The 19,969-nt window shown below is 36.9% G+C and overlaps 1 protein-coding gene across 1 annotated transcript in view; it reads left to right on the forward strand.

Annotated features, from left to right (window-relative positions):
- The first annotated feature begins 12,564 nt into the window (after positions 1-12,564).
- tox3 (TOX high mobility group box family member 3) overlaps positions 12,565-19,969 on the forward strand; it is a 55,085-nt gene continuing 47,680 nt past the window's right edge. The window contains exon 1 of the mRNA XM_038267248.1: positions 12,565-13,205. Within this exon, the coding sequence (XP_038123176.1) occupies positions 13,104-13,205 (102 nt within the window). The 5' untranslated portion in view covers positions 12,565-13,103. The remainder of the gene's footprint in view (positions 13,206-19,969) is intronic.

A 19,969-nucleotide genomic window follows, 5' to 3' on the forward strand; every position in this document is an offset into this window, starting at 1 on the left:
AAATCATCTTTAATATCTCTTAAACAAAAGTAGCACAAACAATATTTTTTTCTGCACTAATGTTGCACTAACCACTCAGTCTATTTGCAGAGTTTTTTGACGTGGGTGGGGTGTCAGCTTCACGCAGCTGCGCACGAGTCCTATCATGAAAAAAGGTTCATTGTGCGACCTGAGTAACGCGCAGTAACGGGGTGCCTGCAATGTTAACTGCGTTATAGTTACAGTCAAAGTAATTAGTTAGATTACTCGTTACTAAAACAACGCCGTTAGTCCCATCACTGGTTGTTTTTATGTTATCATGTGAAGCACTTGGTGACTTTGTCTGTGAAAAGTGCTATACAAATAAAGTTTACTTACCACTTACTTACTTACACTTATGGGGCATGGGGTGGATGCAACATCCACACTTTTCATATTTGGAGTTTGCTTTGACAAACTAATGCACTTTTTGTCTTAATTGCGCTAAACAGTCGACTGACTTAACTCTTAAATAGTACGCTTTCTGTGAGAGAGGTCTGTATTTGCAGCAGCAGACTCGGCAAATGTTAATTTGTTAATGTTTGGTCTGCTTCATCTCTTTTAGCACTTGTTTTGTAGTCAGCAGCATCAGTGTCATGCTAAACAATGCTTCCCGTGATCAAACCTAAGGTCGTGCTTTTAACTGCACAGTGTTTCATACTCTCTCAACTCTCCCAATTTACACGGGAGACTTGTGATTCTTAATGCTTTCTCCCACCAAGCTTTTCAGTGAAGGACATAAGTAAGCTTTTGGGGGGACATATGCGTGGGTTTAACGGACAGAGTTCACTTGAGACATGTCCCCCATACTTTCACCATCTATACCCTCTGTCCCCCTCAATTTTTATTTTTTATTTTTCCGGACTTTAACTATTTTTAAAAGTTAAACTTGCTAATAGAATGCAGTAACTTCTTTTTCCGAGCTGTCTTTGAATGCAGCATAGGAATACAGAGGCCAACCCAGAAGATAGACATGAGACGCGATGCTGTGCAAAGCTGAACGTGAGCATCAGGATGTTTAGCAAACCGGAAAGCAAGAGGCTAAAAACTTTGCAGATTTTTTCTAAACAATCCGTGGAAGTTGTTTGCTCATTGGGCAGGTAGTTAAATGATGATGAGGTGAACCATGCCAATGTATCACTATGTTAAGGTAGTCAACATTAATTTTAAAGGTTGCAACCTCTGTGACATTACTTGCGGGTTAGTTTATCTTGGCCCCTTTCATATCTGGGCAGAATTTGTGCTCACAATTGCTCTCCGCATATTTATTTTTTTGGTCACCTTAGAGAGAGGAGAGTCAGAGATTAGATTAAGTGACTTTGAAGTACAATGTTGCAAAACATTTTACTGTGTCTCTTCCTAATCGTGTTTCCACATTTTGCTTTTCACATTTTTTAAAATGTTTATTGGCATAAATGAGCAGAATCAGGGAGGATATGGAGGCAGCAGGGGAGAATGATGTATGGTCTTTACAGGTAAGGAGAGATTATAAACTCCTGACAATTTGCAGGGAGAAACCAGGCAGGTGTTAGGAAAAGGTTGTCATGAGATTTCACAGGAAAGGTGAAATATCAAGATGCTGATAAAAGTCCCTGAAAAAAACTGTCCTCAAACAGGTTCCCAGATACTTTAATATATACCCCCACAAGCTTACTTTCAGTACATTCATGGGTAGTTATGAAATTAATCAATTTGTTTGTGAAGTTGCAATTTTGAATAAGTTTTCTTTTTTCAAGTTCTGTGGCTGTGGCCACTTACTTCGTGGTTTGTATCCATTCAATGGTGGCAGTCGGTGGTTCATATTTCTTATTTTTGACCTACAATACAGGATACTAAATGCATTTCAGGGTAACTGCCTTATTCTAGTCAGAATATGAGTCTGATACTGCTCCATAGAGCTGTGATTATGGGGCGTGTTTTGAACAAACCAGAAAAAAAAATGCCTCTGCACTCAATTGGATAGACCTACAACCAATAAGAGCAACGGAGTGCATGACGTATGTTAAGCGACGCATAGTTGTTGTCAACAAAAATCGAAGCGTGCAGTTTCACGCCTAGAATAAGAAGATGAGCCTTGATCGCGTTTCTCTGTTCCTCTTTTAAAATTAATTAGCTGTCGATATCTTCTAGAACAGACCTAATAGCAGAATCTACTCACCTCAACTCTCCAGCGGCAGCCATTGTTGTTTTCACCCAAGCGCGCTTTGGTGACGGGGTTGATTACGTTACTGTTGATCATCTGTCCATCATCGTATAAAGCCCGCCCTGACAATTTGATTGGCCCGCCAGATATTGTGCGAGCATACTCGCGCTACTATTGAACAATGCCAGACCGAACTTGCTGACCTCAAACGTTGTGGTCGGGACTAAGTTCGGAATGGCACCCAGGCTATTATGATTGTCAACAATTTTTAATTGTCCTTAAAAAAATCATGAATTGAATGTCACAGAAAATTTTCTGAGTAAGGCTCCATCAGGTTTAAAATAAAAGGCAAGAAATTAAAAATAATTATCTTGTGTGGCGATGCACTGATAGAAAACAAATCTCTATTTTTCAAAACCCAATTTGGTGTTCATATGAGACAAAAACTGCCATATTTAGTGATGCCACATCAACATTTAGGCATATTTAGCTCCTGTTTTAACACTGAAACCTAAACTTGGATTCTCAGCCCCTCTAACTTTGAGCAAGGGGATGCATTTCTTGGCAGGCATGTGTTTCTCTGCATATTGATGGCCAGCTTTGCACTATTGGCTGATCGCTGTTCACTTCTCTGGTAGGACACTCTTATACAGCCAGGTTCTCTTACACTCTGATTGGTTAAAGGAACATTTGAATGGGGAAGTGGAGCAAGCAGTCCAGACAGAGCTGTAATTCATTCACTGAGATAATAAACATTGATTACATTACTTTGAATTGGTTTAGTTCTGAACGCTAATCACTCTAATTGTGAAATATTTTTTTAGCAGTTTAATTGTATACTTGCTACTGTGTTTAGAATAATTGCCCTTTTTCATCCAAGACACAGCTGTTGGACACGTCTTCACATCTGATTAGTGCAGTTGGTTAACAAGTACTGATGTGATCACTGGTTAATAAAAAAATCGAGGTTCCATAGCTATGAAGAAAAATAATCTATAAGAAAAAAAATCACTTTTCTTTATATTCACAACACCTTACTCTATCACATTTTTAATTAAGCTGATAGCTGAATATGTGTAAATGTAGCCCCTGCATTTAATTCTGGTTTAATATTTTTACAGTTACACGTTAGAAGTGCAGTTTGATATTAAAAGGTTTTTTTTCTTATAGTGAAGTTTATCAGATTTATTTATAAACAAAAGTAGCACATTACATATCAAACCCTTAGAAAATCAGAACACCTATAATAAAAACGAAGGCACATATTATAATTAGACACTGGGTTAAAGTGAATGTCAGTAACTTAATAGGATATAAAAATATCCTTTTCCATGACGCGGCTGAGAAGACAAGTGCTAATTAGTATAATAGGCGAGTGGTTAAATGACTAATACTGCTGAAGATATTTTTCATATATAGACTAATGCAATCATGTTTTGTGTCATTTTTGTAGAAAATGCACACTGCTCTTTATTTATATACATAGGTAAATTTGGTAAAGTTACTGTGTCTGCTCTGTCTGCAAAGGTTTTTGTACTATATGGATAGGTACTGACAGTTTAAAGGCAACAGTAGGGTTTGAATGTTAATGCTGGTTGGCATAGGCCAGTATAACAAGTCTTCACGTCTCTTAAAAAATCACGGATACTTATGGATGACATTCTGAGATGCTGATCAATCCCTAAATCCCTTATCTGCTCTTTAAAATGTATTATGATTTTTTGGTACAATAAAGTAACTTGAGGAAATTATGTTTGTTCTTATTTTTTATTTCCAAACAATAAGAAACTGACTTAGTCAATGTGGAATCCAAATATACAAAGTTTACATGTTCATTATTATTATTATTATAGTGGTTCTGAGGCTTTTTAAGAAGTGAGAATAAAAAAAAGTCTTCCACAAAATAAGGTACTGTATGCAGCAAAGATATTTATGCCAAAAAGATGTGCAGGGTTCAACGTTAGACTTTCAGTTGTGACTCAGCTATCACCAACTTGATCCCTTTCCTGAATAAAAGGCATTGATTTGGTTTAAACCACTAGAAATCTCCCTGAAACAGAGCAATCATTATAATAGTGAAATATGTGTATTACTTATAGGACACAAACTCAAATGCAATCCAGACCAATATCGAATTCTGTGTTTCTGTAAAGTTGGACCAGCCAGCACTTATTCTGACCCATTCCAAACACAAATCAGAGAGAAGATTTTAAATGCTTTTATTTTTGTTCATTCTATCATTGTTTTTGTTTTGAAGCTCATTTAAGTAAAACAATTTTTGTAAAACTTGATAAATTAATTTTATTTATTAAGTATGTTTTTAAAATAAACAATAAACATTTGAAAAAAAATGTTCGCTTATTGTTCTGCTGAGCTCTCTAAAGATAAGCGCCTGAAAAAGAAGTAGTTTGAAAATTATTTAAAAATAAGTATATGAATGAAACAACAAACATAGACACATATAGCCTCAGATGGGAGGAAATTTCGTCTTGCTGACAGAATCACAACGTAAAAAAAGTGATTGCGCAGTAAATAAAGATTATTAGGTCAATTAATTATTTTTGTATTATTACTCTTTTGTATCGTCATATAATTGCTCTGTACCGCTTTAATTGAATCTGAGCAGAAGCCAAGAGAAGATAATTTGTTTTCTTGTTGCCGAATGACTCCTGTGTTTGCAGGGTTGAAAGGAAATGACATATAGTAGAAAGGCATGATTCATCTGGCTGAGACACTGACAGCTAAGTATCAGAAAGGAAATTAATTCTGCTCTCTGGCTGCAGTGCAAAAAAAGCATTAAGAACAGGACTGAATAACAGAAGCAAGCTGCCTTATTTCGGAACATGGTGAAGCATACTTATCAGATATGTGATGTGTGGGAGACTGTTTGGCGGTCTTTATATGTCTGTTTAAGCGCGAGTGAATGAGATTTGATTGGTGGGTGTATCAGTGTGCAATAGGTAAAGACATTACCTAATTATGCATGCAAGAGCTCCTATCAAACAGGAACATCACAGAAAATGGTTTGCATATGCATCAATATGTCCATAATTACAGAGCAGATTTCCTGGCAACTCTCATGGATTGTTGACCAACTCTAAGCAAGCACTGCAGAGCTTTCAAACGAGGATTATCTCCTGCAGCGCAACACTGCAGAGTTTATCACTCTATGCCATTGATTAAGCCTACATATATTACATACCAACATTCTTGCCCACTTCCACAGGGGTTATTTTTTCTCATAAACACGTCTTGATACTCTTACGGGCAAACATTAAAATGATCTGATTATGTGGAAATAAGACCATTTAAAATACAGGACCTGAAAATAGCTCATTACTAAAACAGATATAAAAGAAGAAATCTTAAACTGAGCTGACAAGTTGTGGTTGCTGTGTAATAATTCATGGATATTGATCAGAATGTAATCCAGATAAAAACAACTTATTTAGATGATTGGAAGACCAGAGGTAAATACAGAATATCTGATGTTTGCAGACAGAGAATAGGGGAATCCTGCTGGTGTTCACTTATGGCCTTAGCATTGATTTTTATGTTTAATCTGACCTCTTTTATAACCCTACTGGCTCATAATGGGTTAGGTTTATGAAAAAGACCTTTTGTGTCATGATTTGACTCACAATTAACATAAAAATGTTCTTTATTTTATGTATGATAAAATCAAGAACTATGAGGCAATATATTTGTATTATATTTTAAGCATCAAAGGCACCAACAATTTATTGTTTAACATTGGACAGCAAACTTTCTAAACACGCTGTAACACTTTCACCTGCAGGGGGAGAGTTAAGTGGTTAGATTAATCACTGGAATTTGTGAGAGGTTCAAAGTGCTGAAGAGTATCAGATTCATAGAGGCAAGCAGACTGCACAATATTGTATTCAATTAAACTTTTGAAATATCATCATTTGCAGATTAAAGGTTACACTGTGTAAAAAAAGGGGGTATTCTACAAAAAACAATTATCAAGCACATTATCAAATTGTCATGGTTTTGGTTATTTTGTGCTTCACTTTGCTCCATGTGTCCTAGTTTTATTGGTTTAATTCTTATTTTGTTGTAGTTTCTAGATTTATGTTAGTTCTCAGGTTTTTCTGTTGTTTTCCTCTGTTGCCCTCTTGTGTGTTCCTTTCCCCTTGGCTCCCTCATTGTCTCCTCACACCTGCTCCTTGTCAGCTCGTTAGCCCTGCCATTGTCTCAGTCAGCTACATATACTATCCCTCTGCAGTCACTCCTTGTTGGTTCCTTGTCGTTGCTGGCTTCTCATGTTGTTGTCTTCATACCTCGTCTCTCCCTGGCTCCTCGTGTTTGGTTTCCCCTGATGTCTCCATGGTTCTGGTTTGCTTTACATTTGTAGTTGGATTTTTGGTTTCCTGTCTTTGTTAACAATTTTAATTAAAACTACAGGAATTCACCTCAGCCTCACTGCCTCTGCATTTGGGTCCTCTAAAGTCTAAACCACAACCAAGACGTGACACAAATAAGTAGTTTTATGGGATTTTTTGTAACAGCGCAAATTTACTAAGTTAGAAACTAAAAAAACTCTTTTACATGATTTTTAATTTCCAAATTTTTGTTGCACTGAAAACCCCTTTTTATAAACTATTAGGTAGGCATGATAGTAAGTTCAGAGCACAGAACTCCAGGCAAGGTTAAAGGGAAAAGGCTTAAACACATTTCTCACACAAGTAAAAATATCTTAGTCTCGCTGATTTATCTACAGAAAATAAAAGTATTCCCTGCATATTGATTTTTACAAAAACAGCACAAAGATAGTGAAGAAGGAGACACTGCAGGTGTACTCGCATAGCACGTTTGTTTTTTCTTCTTTTAGATAGTTTCACTTTTTAACTGAAAAGCAAGCAAATGCCTGTCTGAAGAATTTTAAAGACACTAAAATTCTTTCCTTACAAATACCAACCAATATCAAAAATGTTAATGCATCTGTCATGAGGTTGAGATTAATCAAATAAGCAGATAAGATTAATTGCAATGGTTTTACTACCGCCTCAAAAACTAAATACAATTTCAAGGTTTGTGAGTAAAATAAGCTCCATCAAGTGATAAACTTTGCCAACTCAGATAAAAAGGATTCACAAAACATTGAATGATGACTTTCTTTGCCATCCGTTTTCACAACTAAGCCTTGAGAATAATGCCACCAAGCAAGTTTAGCAAAGCTTTCTTCTTTTAACCTCAATTCAGTGATAACAGATGGTTATATTCTGTTGTTAACTTTGACTTTCTGCCTGAGGCTATGTGCACATTCACTGTTGTTTCAAATTTTACTGCTTCTTCTCAAAACAAATTTACAGATCTGTTCTGGAAAAGGGAAAAGTCTTGATATCTCAAACATATTATAAGTCCATATTAATCATATAAATAGTTCACTTTAAAAGATAAAATAAAGATGTGTGCACAACTTTGGAACAAGAAATAATGCTGCAGAATTATTGTAACTAGTAGTACAAATACAGTCTTTATATTGCATGAATTTATTTCAAAATCTGTTGCTACATTATTGATCATGTCCGAATTGATAATGCACATTCATTATTTTGCGAAATAAAAGTTAAACGTTTGAATAAAATATTACAAAAACCCCTGCTGGCAACATGCATATCCACTGTCCCCCACCAGAGCGTGTCTGATGATGGCATCAGGCTGGATGTGTGTTAATGATGTCATCAGGGCAACAGAAAACAGGAAAGTAAATAATGGAGAGCAACATGGACTAGAGCCAGGGCGTAGTCAGTATTCTTTATTGTTTTGCTTTTTTACCTGTCCCTCCCACCAGTGCTTTGCCATATTTATCGAATGTAAACACAGTTGTTTCGGTTTGTTAGATCGGAAGTTGCTGGCATGGTGTGTTGACGTCCGTACGTTGCATCCAATGGTGTCACATAATTTAGAGGGTCAACCCAGGTCTGGTGTTCCCACAGCATGCCAATGAGAGCAGAGGCGATTTTAATGCCGGTCGCTTTCTGAGTCGTTTGACCGGGTAGAAATGTGTCAGTGAGCAATTCCCACTGCCATTAAACACAGATTGTTGACGGGTTTAACAGGTTTTTCGGCCAGTGTGAAAGGGGTATAGACGCTCGTTAAAATCGCCTTTGCTCTGATCGGCATGCCGTGGGAACACCAGAGACGGGTTGACCCGCTAAATCATGGGAAACCAACGTATGGATGTCAACAGAACACACCAGTCGCGTTTGATTGTCCAAAACAACCCTGTTTACATTCCATAATGTAAAATGGTGCAGCATTGGTGAGAGGGATTTGGACAGATACAAGAGCAAAACAATAAAGCACATGGACTACGCTCTGGCTTCCTTACATGTTGCTCTCCATTATTTACTTTTTTAATTTCTGTCTCACTGGTGACATTATCAATGCTAACCCACCATGATGATGTCACCAGACACGCAACTGCGGGTGGACAGAGGCCATGTAGCTTGGTAGCCAGAGCTTAGACCCACCTTTTTTTGCCAGTGGGAAGGGAGCCAAATAGCGATTGTTAGCGGGTCGATCCATGTTTGTAAAACCCGGGTTAACGCGTTATTTTCAGTGGGAATAGATGCTCAACGCAGCACTTTGCAGATCTTCTCTCACAGCTGCTGTTTAAACTTTCTAATTTTTGCTGTTCCAAATTAAGTAAATAAGAAATTCTACTGGTTCCACAGGCTATTTACGCGATAACCATTTACACTGTCTTTGTCCTAATGTTAATCTCCATTTGCACACTTTTTCTAGCTTCTCTGGTAGTGTTTGGTTGTAAACATTCCTAATACCTATTGTATTTTTCTGTAAAATGTATATTTTTTTTTAATTTAATGGTCCTTATTTATTATTAATTATTTCAAGGTATTTATTCCACTTTCTAGAAATATTTTTCTCTTTTGCTTCACAGCTTGACTCTTTTACCCCCTTTCGACTGGTTCTTCTATATCTGCCTCTATCTCTCCCAACCAATTTCAAAATGTTTTCATCCGTGCTTTTTAGTCCTGGAACTAGGCTATTTTGGCCCTGTCTAATGTCTGGCCAGACACGCTCTTGAGCCCTTATAGGTACTAAAAAAAAGTGATGGGAGGAAATAGAGCCGGGTCAAGTGGGACCGATGAACAAGGGGCAAAAATTAGTATTATTACTAATCATTTCATAGTTCACGATCCACTTTTTTTTGTGTATTACATTGTTTTGTTTTTCATTATCATTTATTTAATCAGTATTAGACTTGCACTGGTCAATCGGCAGGACTTGGAAATCAGCTTTTTTTCACATGATCAGCCAGGATCTGGAACTGGTCTGATCATTATGAAGACCACTGATAGTAAGCACCGGTCATTGTGCTGTTTAGTTTTGTTAGCGGACATGCATGTTTCTCCTTTACTAGGTCCATGTTTGTTTTGGTCCAAGTCCGCAAAACAGGAGGACAAATCATCCGACAACAGAGGGAAGAGTAGACAGCATTCTGAGCTCAGACAGTAGCAGACGGAATTGGTGCGAGAACACTGGCAGAGGATAGACCATAACCCGCAGCCAGTCGCACCGCCCTACTGAACTAGGGAACCACTGCGGTAGCTTGTAGGAGACCTTTGGGCAGACAGTGCATGGATATAAGGTAGTTCAAGAGGATAGCAGAGGAACACAGTGCAAGTTCGGATCAGTCCACCAGGGAAAATGCACCAGGGTGAGGGGAGGCTACAGTTGACAGGGTCTATAGCTAAGCTACCTGCAGAGAGTCAAAGGAGAACGACGAAAGATAAAAAAAGTCACCAGGACTCTGAGGATGGGGGAGAGGCTACTGCTGACCGGGAGTAGGACAGCAGTACTTCTGAAAAACCCACCAGAGAGGATAAGCAGGCAGAGGTTACGTCTAGCCGAGGCTACCCTCTACAGGCTAACTGAAGAGGTAGGAGGAATGACAGTTGGTGATAAGAGTATGGTGACCAGATGTTCCCGATTTCCAGGAACAGTCCCCGTTTTGGACCAGAGTAAAGCTGTCCCTTGAAATGACCCCAATTTTACCATTTTATGAATGAAGATGTAAATGTTGTGTGTAATTACCATAGAAAGAGAGCGAGAGCATGCTGTTAGCTAGCTGGTCCGCAGCTATTAACGTATAACTGAGGAGCAGAGCGCACCAATAAAAAAAAAAACTAGGAAGTTAATCATCACATCTGGATGCAGCTGCCCTGTGTTATTGTGAATGTGTTAATCGGTTCATTTGATTTGAATTGGGCTGATCATTATGATAAATGTTTGGTTCGTGTCCAGGTCAATAAAAAAGGGCTTTGATGTGTCTGTCTTAGTGAAGATGAGGACCAGAAATGTAACCTAAACCAAGCTTATCAAGATAAAGTAAGACAGACTGTTGCTGCAGCTGGCATGAGGAAATAGACACATATAAAATTAAACAGAATGACAGAAAACTCCATGTAAGACGCTAATCTGGTATTTTTTTTTTCCAGTGATCAACAAGGGTTAACCTAAAGATGTTTGTAGAACTTATGTTGACCTTTAGTTTATTGCATCATATAGTTATTATTATAGTTATTGTGAGAAGAGTCATAAGTTGTTTGGCAGTTTTATGGTTTTGATTTATGAGTATAGACTTCCAGGCTTACAGTAGGTCTACTTTTTATCACTGAGATTGGATATATGAGTTAATAAGTTCCTTATTATAAAAAAATAAGAGGCAGTAAAATGAGAACTGAATGAGACAAGATCTGCATGATCTGAGAATGATGAAGAGATAAATGCCTGATTAATATTAATTTGTTAGGGTTGTTTGTAGCTCCAAATATTTTGGTGATTAGCCTTTTTAGTATTTAATCAGGTGAGATAACAACAATAAATACAGCAATAATAATTATAATCCCCATCATAATAATCATAAAATGTATGATGAGATTATATGTTTTTGGAAGGGATTTTTTATTGTATTATGTTCTTGTTTTAGATCAGTTTAATATTGATAGAGGAGGACAGGAAGAAGATTAGAAGACTTATAGAAAGAAGATCGAATGAGAGCGAAGGAAAATCGGAAAACTGATGGAAAGAACAGCTGAAGAGAAGGGAAAAAATCTACTTCGTAGAGTAAAACAGAGAGCAGGCATAAGTCAGCTACACAGAAAAGAAGATGGAGAGGGAAAAGGACAGAAGTCTGAATGACCAGATGGCACAAACAAACACTATTCATTCATTCATTTTATTAATCTTAGGAAATAGGAGAGGCATATTCCTGGATTTTACACTTGATTTTTGTTGTTTAAATATTAATAAATACGTAAAAATGGATGTCCCCGTTTCCTATTTTAACTTTGATGAAATGTATTTATTTTGATCTATGAGCTGGAAATTTCCCAAAATTGGATTTCAGAAATCTGGTCACCTGAACATTGATTAGACATGAATATAGTATTGTATTTCTTACTTTACAATATATTGCTGCAAAAAAAAAAAAAAAAAAAAAAATACAGTGATACACTGTTGCTTATAGTCTAATGTAATCTGATGTGTTATATGAATAAAATATACTAACAAAATTAAGTTTTATTAAAATTGTAGCAAAGCTATGAAATTGCATAGTTAATAGCATGACATTTTGAGAACAGCTACATACAAACTATTTTATTGTAGCATATGGGAAATGCCTCATTTCAAATTAATTTAAATCAGATGTATTTAGCAATATAAAACATTTTGCATAATATTTTTGTTCTCCCTCAATAGGCACAAAAATAATGTGCGCTCTAGGGTTGAGAACTGCTTACACAAACTGTATGGGTAGATTAAGTTAATATGTTTGTGTCATAAAATGTGTGAGAATTGATTAAGCTCGTTAAATGAGCAAAGCTTTTCTCAGTGGAAAATTTTTCCAGGATTACAAATAAGGTGTCAAGGGATAGTGGGGCGGGGGAGTAGCCTAGTGGTAGGGATAACCCTGGGAAATTGGATTCTGTCTAGATATCTAAATCACTTATTAAATGATAATTGAATATTGAATATCTGATGACTGTATTTGAAACACAACTTTGGGATGGTATAATAGCACTATGAACGGATGAAAAAAAATATTTTAATTGTGATGAATTTCTTTTCCCTCTTGTCAGATGGGTTTAAAGGCAATGTTTTCGTTGGGAGTGGCTTAGTGTTGGTGGGGAGTGGCTGACTCCTTCGCACATTTGCCTTGTTAATCAGCGGGACAGTCAGGTCAAGCAGAGCGGAAGGTTGAACTCCGATATCCACTGTACTACATCAGGCTTTCTAATTGCTCCTTCTGTGGAGAGTGTCCGGCTTGTCTTCTCATCCCAACGCTCAGCAGAGGAGTCCGGGTGGACAGCAGGCTCGTTTCCTCCCCCCCCCCCCCCCACCCCCCCCCCCAACTAGTTGTTGGAGCGAAACTTCTGAAGAGGAAAAAAAATAGCCATACCTGAGCACGCGTCCAGTTTTGGCTTCAACTTTGCACGTCTTGCTGCTACTTTCTTACTGTTTTTCTTTATTTATTTGCGTCCGAGGGGAGGGGGAGTTAGGTGGACTCGCGCGCACTCGCCGGTCTCGTGGCTCCTTTGTATACAGCAGCAGCAGCAGCTGTGCGTAAAGCGCATGTTTGGCGCACAGCGTCCGCCGCGCTGCTCCGTGAGGGACAGCTTCCTGGGCTCCGTCCAAACTTCCCGCAGGCTTCCTCAGCAATGAAGCGGCTGATCCAGGTGTAGAAGAGGACTACGGAAACCTTACCTGTCCCCCCCACCCCGTCCCCTTGCTGCCATCTTCCGTCTCTCTGCCGCGCTTTTCCCCCCCTATCCATCCATCCATCCATCCATCCTTCTATCCATCTCTCTCGCTCTATCTGAGCGCTTGGATTGTAAAAACGGCAGAAACAAGCAGGCTACAACTGCGCGCGGCTGCCTCGCACAACATGGATGTAAGGTTTTATCCCACCGCCGGAGGGAATTCTATCCCCGGAGATCCGTCAAACCTGGATTTTGCCCATTGTTTGGGCTACTACAACTTCAACAAGGTGAGAAATGCCGCTTTTTTCTATGCGCTTCTGTTGGAACCATACGGGCACTTTGTTGTTAATTCGATTTGCCACTTGTTTAGAAGTTGCTAATGGATCACTTCCCTTCCTCTCTTGTAACTTTGGCGCTTGAGTGTCGGTAAGGGAAGCAGCAGGACAAGTGTAATGACGCAGTGTTACTTTTTTTGTTTGCCCTCATTGCACTACTAAACTCTGACCACAGGGATATCAGCCACAGTCACGGGCGCTGTTCCTTTTAGGGTTTCATGTTTCCCAACATCAGTGAAGGATCATTGCATCAGCACCCTACATTACAGTTACAATGTGATGAAAAGAAGATACTCTGTATCAAGTGTCAAATGAACTGCTCTCTCGCATGACCCCCAGCGTGATGCAACTAAACTGCATGGTATAGAAATATTATTTTTGCCTCACAGCTTGGTGGAAGGTGTCTTACTCGATATGTAGTGTAAATAAATGGTTATAATGTTGTTGTTTTTTTTTTTCAGATGCACCTTTAAATAAACTGTCTTGTTTCAATTCACTGTTATGCTTTAATGTAATGCATGATGTCAGCTATGGTTTTGTTTGAGGGTAAATATTTGGAGAACAGTTCAAACTATACTGGTAGATCGCTGCAAGGTTTTATTTCAGAATTGTTTTTAAGTTATCCACATCACTTTTGATGTGGTTTTGATTTTAACTGACAGTGTTTTGAAGTGATTGGTCCAATTTTTTTTAAGACAAGATTTATCGATAAATTTATCGATAAAATTGATGAGTCAAATTGAATTTGGAAAAATAGTTTAGAGGGACATCAGTTTATCACTTAGTAGAGTCCTCATAAGTGATAGACTGCCTCCCTGTGTGATTCCTCTAGCTGCAAACATTTAGTGCTGCATTTTGCTTTTTTTGTTTGTTGTGAAACGTGATTATTGTGCAAGCATGTTTCACAGCTTGAATTTTGTCGCCCTGTAAATTAAGGTCACCTCCCAGAGGGAAGGATTGAAATCACAGCTAGTCTTTGAAAGCAATTTATATCATTTGTCATTTTTAGTATGAAACTTAAATGAGGGGGGAAAAAAACAAAAATCTAATTGGATTTGGAAAAAGTTATCTTAACTTATAACGCCTAGCCCTATCATTTATAAATCCCTCACCTATTGTGAATAGATAAATGATCAAATTTATTGGGGCCATGCAGATTGAGGTCTAAAGTAATATTTATTGTAGCAAAGCTAGATTTTTGACTTAAATTTCATTGACACCCTTGTAAAGTCAGTTTTTAATCTCAGTTGGTATTTCCTGGTTAAATAAATTAAAGACAACAGAGAATCTATGGAAGGAGGTAAAGATGATGGTGATGATACAGAGGCCTTTTAACCTTTTAAGACTTGGAGCTCAGCCTGAAACATGAAATCTTAAAAAAATAAAAATAAATAAAACATGATGAAAAAAGCAAATTGTTGCTTTAATGCTTATGTCTTTTTTTATTGATCAACGACAAGGTTCCTAATGACTTCTGACACACTGTGATTTAATAGAATTGAAATATAAAACTTTTCTGGTTCTTTGCGATGATTATTCACTGATTTTAGGAGATTTCCTTTTTTATGTCCTTCTATAAAGCTATATATCACATGGGCTGGAAGAGGGTTGGGTTCATACTGTCTAAGTTGTGCATCGCTGGAGTAGAAGTTAAAAAAATAAGTTTCTAGTTGGGATATAAAAGTATTATTAAGCTCTTTTACCAACACTAGAGACAAGAGTCCTAAACCTGCTGCATGTGTTTTTATGATCATTGAACAATAGTACCACCTACATCCCCCAACACATCCCCTCACCATGCACACCCCCCCCACACACAAACACATCCATGCACTACCCCCACCCAAATTATTCAGCCCCTTTGCTGCAGCTCTTTTTGCTGCTCAAAAACAGTTACCAGGTTTGTCTCACAGTTTCATCAGCTCTTTGTCGTGTGGCCAAGTTGTCATACATGCCCAGTTTCATCATGTCTTCATCACCCAAGAAAAACTTTTACCCTTATTTTGTTAATGTGCTGTTGTGATTTTTTTTTTTATAACTTCTGCTCGTAAATTCCTGAGGTCAAGAGAGATTTGTTTCCATCTGTATCAGTAATTGGCCACAATGAAAAAGGAGAAGTGTTGGTGTGAAGGTGCTTATTCAGTATCTTTACCCAGTTGAGATGGAGGGAGGGGGTGGGGAGTACAAAGCATGCGTTCATGGTAATGTGCAATGCTAATGTTACATCGGCTTGCTGAAAGGTAGCACAATGCAAAGCGATTAGTCATCCAGAACTGAAGCATTACTTCTTTAATCTTTTTATAAGATGTCACGGAACCTTTTTTTTTTTTTTTGCAAACAACTAAACTTTACACTTATTATTTTTTTTTACAGTTCTGATAGACACAACTGTCTTAAAATTCAGGCCTGGGAAGTGTTCAATTTTAATGGCACCGGAGTTATAAGGGCCCAGAGGCACTTTGAAACATCAGAGAATCTTTTAAAATTACAGAAACATCCAGGACGAATGGCAGAAACTTAATTAGGTGCTGCAGTCATGACTAATGAAGCTGCAGATTTCTTTTTTTCTTCCTTTGGCACAGAGATGAAGGGAAGACAGAGTTACTAGAGGGAAACATGTCACATCTTTACTCAGCTTATTAATGGTCTTTTAATAAATTAAAAAGGACAAAATAATGTAGGATTAAGATTTGTATTTAAATATAAAACTCAGGTGATTTTTTTCTAGTAGGATTTGTATCAGAAGAGCAATTTTCTTTACTATCTAAGTATAAAATAAGTATATAATCTCACTTTTAATTTGGAAGGTAGGTAGTTTTCAGCATATCTGATAATGACCTACTTTTTTTCTCATAGCTCAGTTTATGCTCCTATTACTTGTTTTTGTCAAACCATTTAATGAGGTTCCTTTTAAGACTTAATGAATAAATGAATGTAAACTATATGTTTATCCTTTTTTAAATCTTTATTTGTTTTTGTGCTTTGTTGTTTTAAAGATGTATTTTTTTTTACCAAGCTGCTGAAGTTTTGTGGCATTTCCAAAGAACCTCTTTGTCACTCAGAGAGTGATTGGGTTTGACTGTTTTTTAATTCAGTATTAAATGTGGCTGACTTTACTGCATCCATGAAAGAGACTCCGTGTTATTCTCATTTTTATGGCCATCTGGTTGTTTTTTTTTTCCAAGGATTTAATAATGTTTGAAATACTGTATCCATTTATTGCTGAGCTTTCATTTGCCCCCAGGCGCCAAGAAATTACCAACAGATGTTTATGCAAACTTTTCACCTGGACTGGTCCTCACTTTTCAGGTTTATTTGTAGAACGAATGCCAGCTCTACTGGAGCAAAACAATTTCTTTTTGTACCTAACTTACCATGCATTCTTTAAATTGCTTTATTGAGGCAGGATGTAAAAGAAAACTTTGACATATGGCTCAATAGCTTTAATGCAGCTGCAAATGTATTTAAACCCGTTCAACTTTTTCACATTTAGTCAAATCAGTGAATTTAATTGGTATTTTATGAGAAATATCAAAACAACACATTCCTTAATTGTGATTTTAATTCAATGGGATAAATAGTTTAAACCTTTCACAAGTCAGAAAAACACAAACATGTGCTATGTACCTGTATTTGACCCCTACTTCAATACATAGAAATAAATATAATAATATATTGAAAAATAACCTTATTACTAACGTTCCACTCATTTGTTGTAGGAGACTCTGGAAGCATATGAAAGAATGTTGTCCAGTTTGATGGGAACTTAGGGAAAGTCAATGGATGTAGAGAAAACTTTGGGAACTGTTTCAAAATCTTTGCAAGTAGAAGGTAATACTGTGCAAATAAAGGCAATGATATACAAAAGCATTTACCGAACAGATAAAAACACTGGAACCATAACAGGGAGGTTGTAAAACTTATTGGACCTGTTGGGAACAGAGAAGATTAAAAACAATTTTTTTGAAAAAATAAAAAAATAAAATAAAAACTTGTGAGTTGCTGCTTAACACTTAAGCATTGTTTGGAGATTAATCTTACAACACTAAACATAGAGCCAGAGCTACAATGGAATGTTCAAGCTCAAAGCAAACTCATGAGCAAGATCTGCTCAGTTTACATCCAGGCCTAAAGCAATACTTAAAAAATCTATAGTGACGGACAACACTTTGTTACATTACTATTACACAAACCCTGTTTTATAGCACTTTAACAAAAGTGTTAGAGACTACAATTACTCATGGGATAAAACGTGTTAAAAGTATATGTCTTTTGTTATAATTAAACAGTGCACCTATCCAAAGTAAAATTGAAGCTACCTCATATTATCATAGCTGTAAGGAAAAAAAGACAAAGAAAAGGAGTACCTCAGTAAGTTATTAAAACTGGCTTTAGAGTGAAAAATGTTGGTCAATAAACATTGGTCAATAAACAATCTTGCTTGTTTTGGTTATTCCTTCAATAGAATAGGAAAAAAAAACCCTTTACAATAAAAAGGGAAAAAATATATAATCTCCAAATTAAATTTTTCGCACATTTGTTTTTGTTTTTTTGTGTGTGGACTGGTTGTTTTTGTGAATTTGCTGCTTAAAACTGCAATGAGTGTGTTTGCTGCAAGCAGATACGACAGTTGCTCTGTTGACAACATAGCAGGTCAAGTTGTGTTTGCTGTAGTGCTAAACTACACAAGCTGTTACCATCGTTAAGCACAGCCATTAACCAAAGCAAACAAATAAAGAAAAATCACTTTGGCTTAATAAGACGTTTTCTCCCATGAAAAGCTACTGAAAGCAGTTCCAATTTGCTACACTTCTTAAATTTCCTTCAAAAAAATCTAGATGATGTTCAGGACTGAATTCCTTTATAATGTACTTTGCATTTTCTTGTCTACTTTATTTTCTTGACATATACTAAGGTGTTTTAAAATGATGAGATGCATTTATCAAACAAAGTTACTTAGTCTTTAAATTACACTGGAATTTTGGACCTTTTTTTTCTGGACGGATATGCAAGGACAGATTTTACAATTTATTGGATGGATGGTAGTGAGTTGACAGCAGACTTCTTGGGCCATTTTAGTCTTTACTGTTCCTTCAACTTCTGTCACAGGAAAGGGATTTAATGCTCTTTTCTACCAGCGGGTCATAAATATCCTTCCAAGGTACACACCTGATGCCATTTAATCACACACATTCTATACATGTCCAAACACTGATGTTTAAGTGTATATACATGTGTGTGGAGAGGGATGTAACCTTAGAGGATGTCCGGTTTGTCAAACTTCACAGTTGATGGATGTTGATGGATAGATGGATATGACTGAACTACATCCATGTGTACATTCTAAACTACATCCATGTGTACATTCATCACATGTTCACATTCTGCTGAATGAGAAGATCCTGGAGGTCTGCAGCTTTGGAAAGAGGAATGCATTAATTGCACCCTTTTTCACTTTGTTATTGCAGAAATACATAAACAAAGTCTTTAAAAATTATTTAAAGTTATTGTACGGAAACAATCAAATTTTAAATTAACAATGTGGAGAACTGCGGAAGATATAAAACCATACCGCCTGCTTTGTTTATTAGGTGAATGTGACAAAGGCTGTGAAATCTTAGACAGACATTGGGCATTACCCCGATCAGCACTCATAAAGACCCTCTGTAATCATGCCATCACTGCTCATAAATCCCCTTCATTACATTTCCTTATGCATTACTCAGTGTGGTTCATTGAAGCAGACCTCACACTCTGAAGCTGGAGATCCAAAGAACTACCACATGGTTAAAAAATACACTTAAATCATTTTGGGTTAGTCAAAAATTCTTAGCTGGTATTTCCGTGACTGGAAAATCTACCATTATTACATCTTCAAATGCAGTAATGGTACATTTTTAGATTTACAAAAATGATGTCGAAAAATGGCTGAGAGTTTAATTTTTCTCCATCTGTGCTGTGATAATTTGCTTCACTATTGTCCTATTTTTAAGATTATGTGCAGTACCACTCCTCCTCCAAACATGTGTACGATGACATCCAAAGAGTTCAGTTAGTGTCTCATGCAACCTATATTCTGAGTACATCTCTGGCTTGTGCAAAATTTCTATAGAAAACTTTAACAAGCTGTAACATGCTTTTTCTTCAGCAGTTGAGTTTTGTGCAGTCAGAACGCCTCAAGGCCTTTGCTGTTGGGTACATTGCTTATTGTTTTTCATAAGAAAAAACTATGAAGTATTCCAGCTCTCTGCTATGTCCAGATTATAACCAAAGTGTTGCTCAATGGACAATTAATATCTTATAAAAAAGGGTCTTTAGGGAGCAGTTTGGTTTTACCCATAAGATTATTCTTATGTCTTAACTTGGATTTAAACCAGCTGATTTCACAGAAAGGACTCAGGACTACCAAGATATCAGCTTTTTCCCCCCCTTTTTATTTCCATGGTAAACGTTCTGTTGTTTACATGTTCATGTATGTATCCCATTAATTTGTTTTATGGCCCAAAAATACTTTGTAATTCAATCGTTACGAAAACTATTGTGGCACATACATATTTATAGTAGAGTATAATAATAAATCAATGCAAAATTAACATTTGAACCCACACAGTCGTCGTTTAGATACAACTGTATTTTGAAATCCAAAAGACGTTTCAAAATTCACGTAAAGCACTTTGAATTGTCCATGTACAGAATTGTGCTATGCAAATAAAATC

The sequence above is a fragment of the Cyprinodon tularosa genome, unplaced genomic scaffold, assembly GCF_016077235.1.
Source record: "Cyprinodon tularosa strain WSP-4 unplaced genomic scaffold, ASM1607723v1 ctg667, whole genome shotgun sequence".
Taxonomy (NCBI): Eukaryota; Metazoa; Chordata; class Actinopteri; order Cyprinodontiformes; family Cyprinodontidae; genus Cyprinodon; species Cyprinodon tularosa.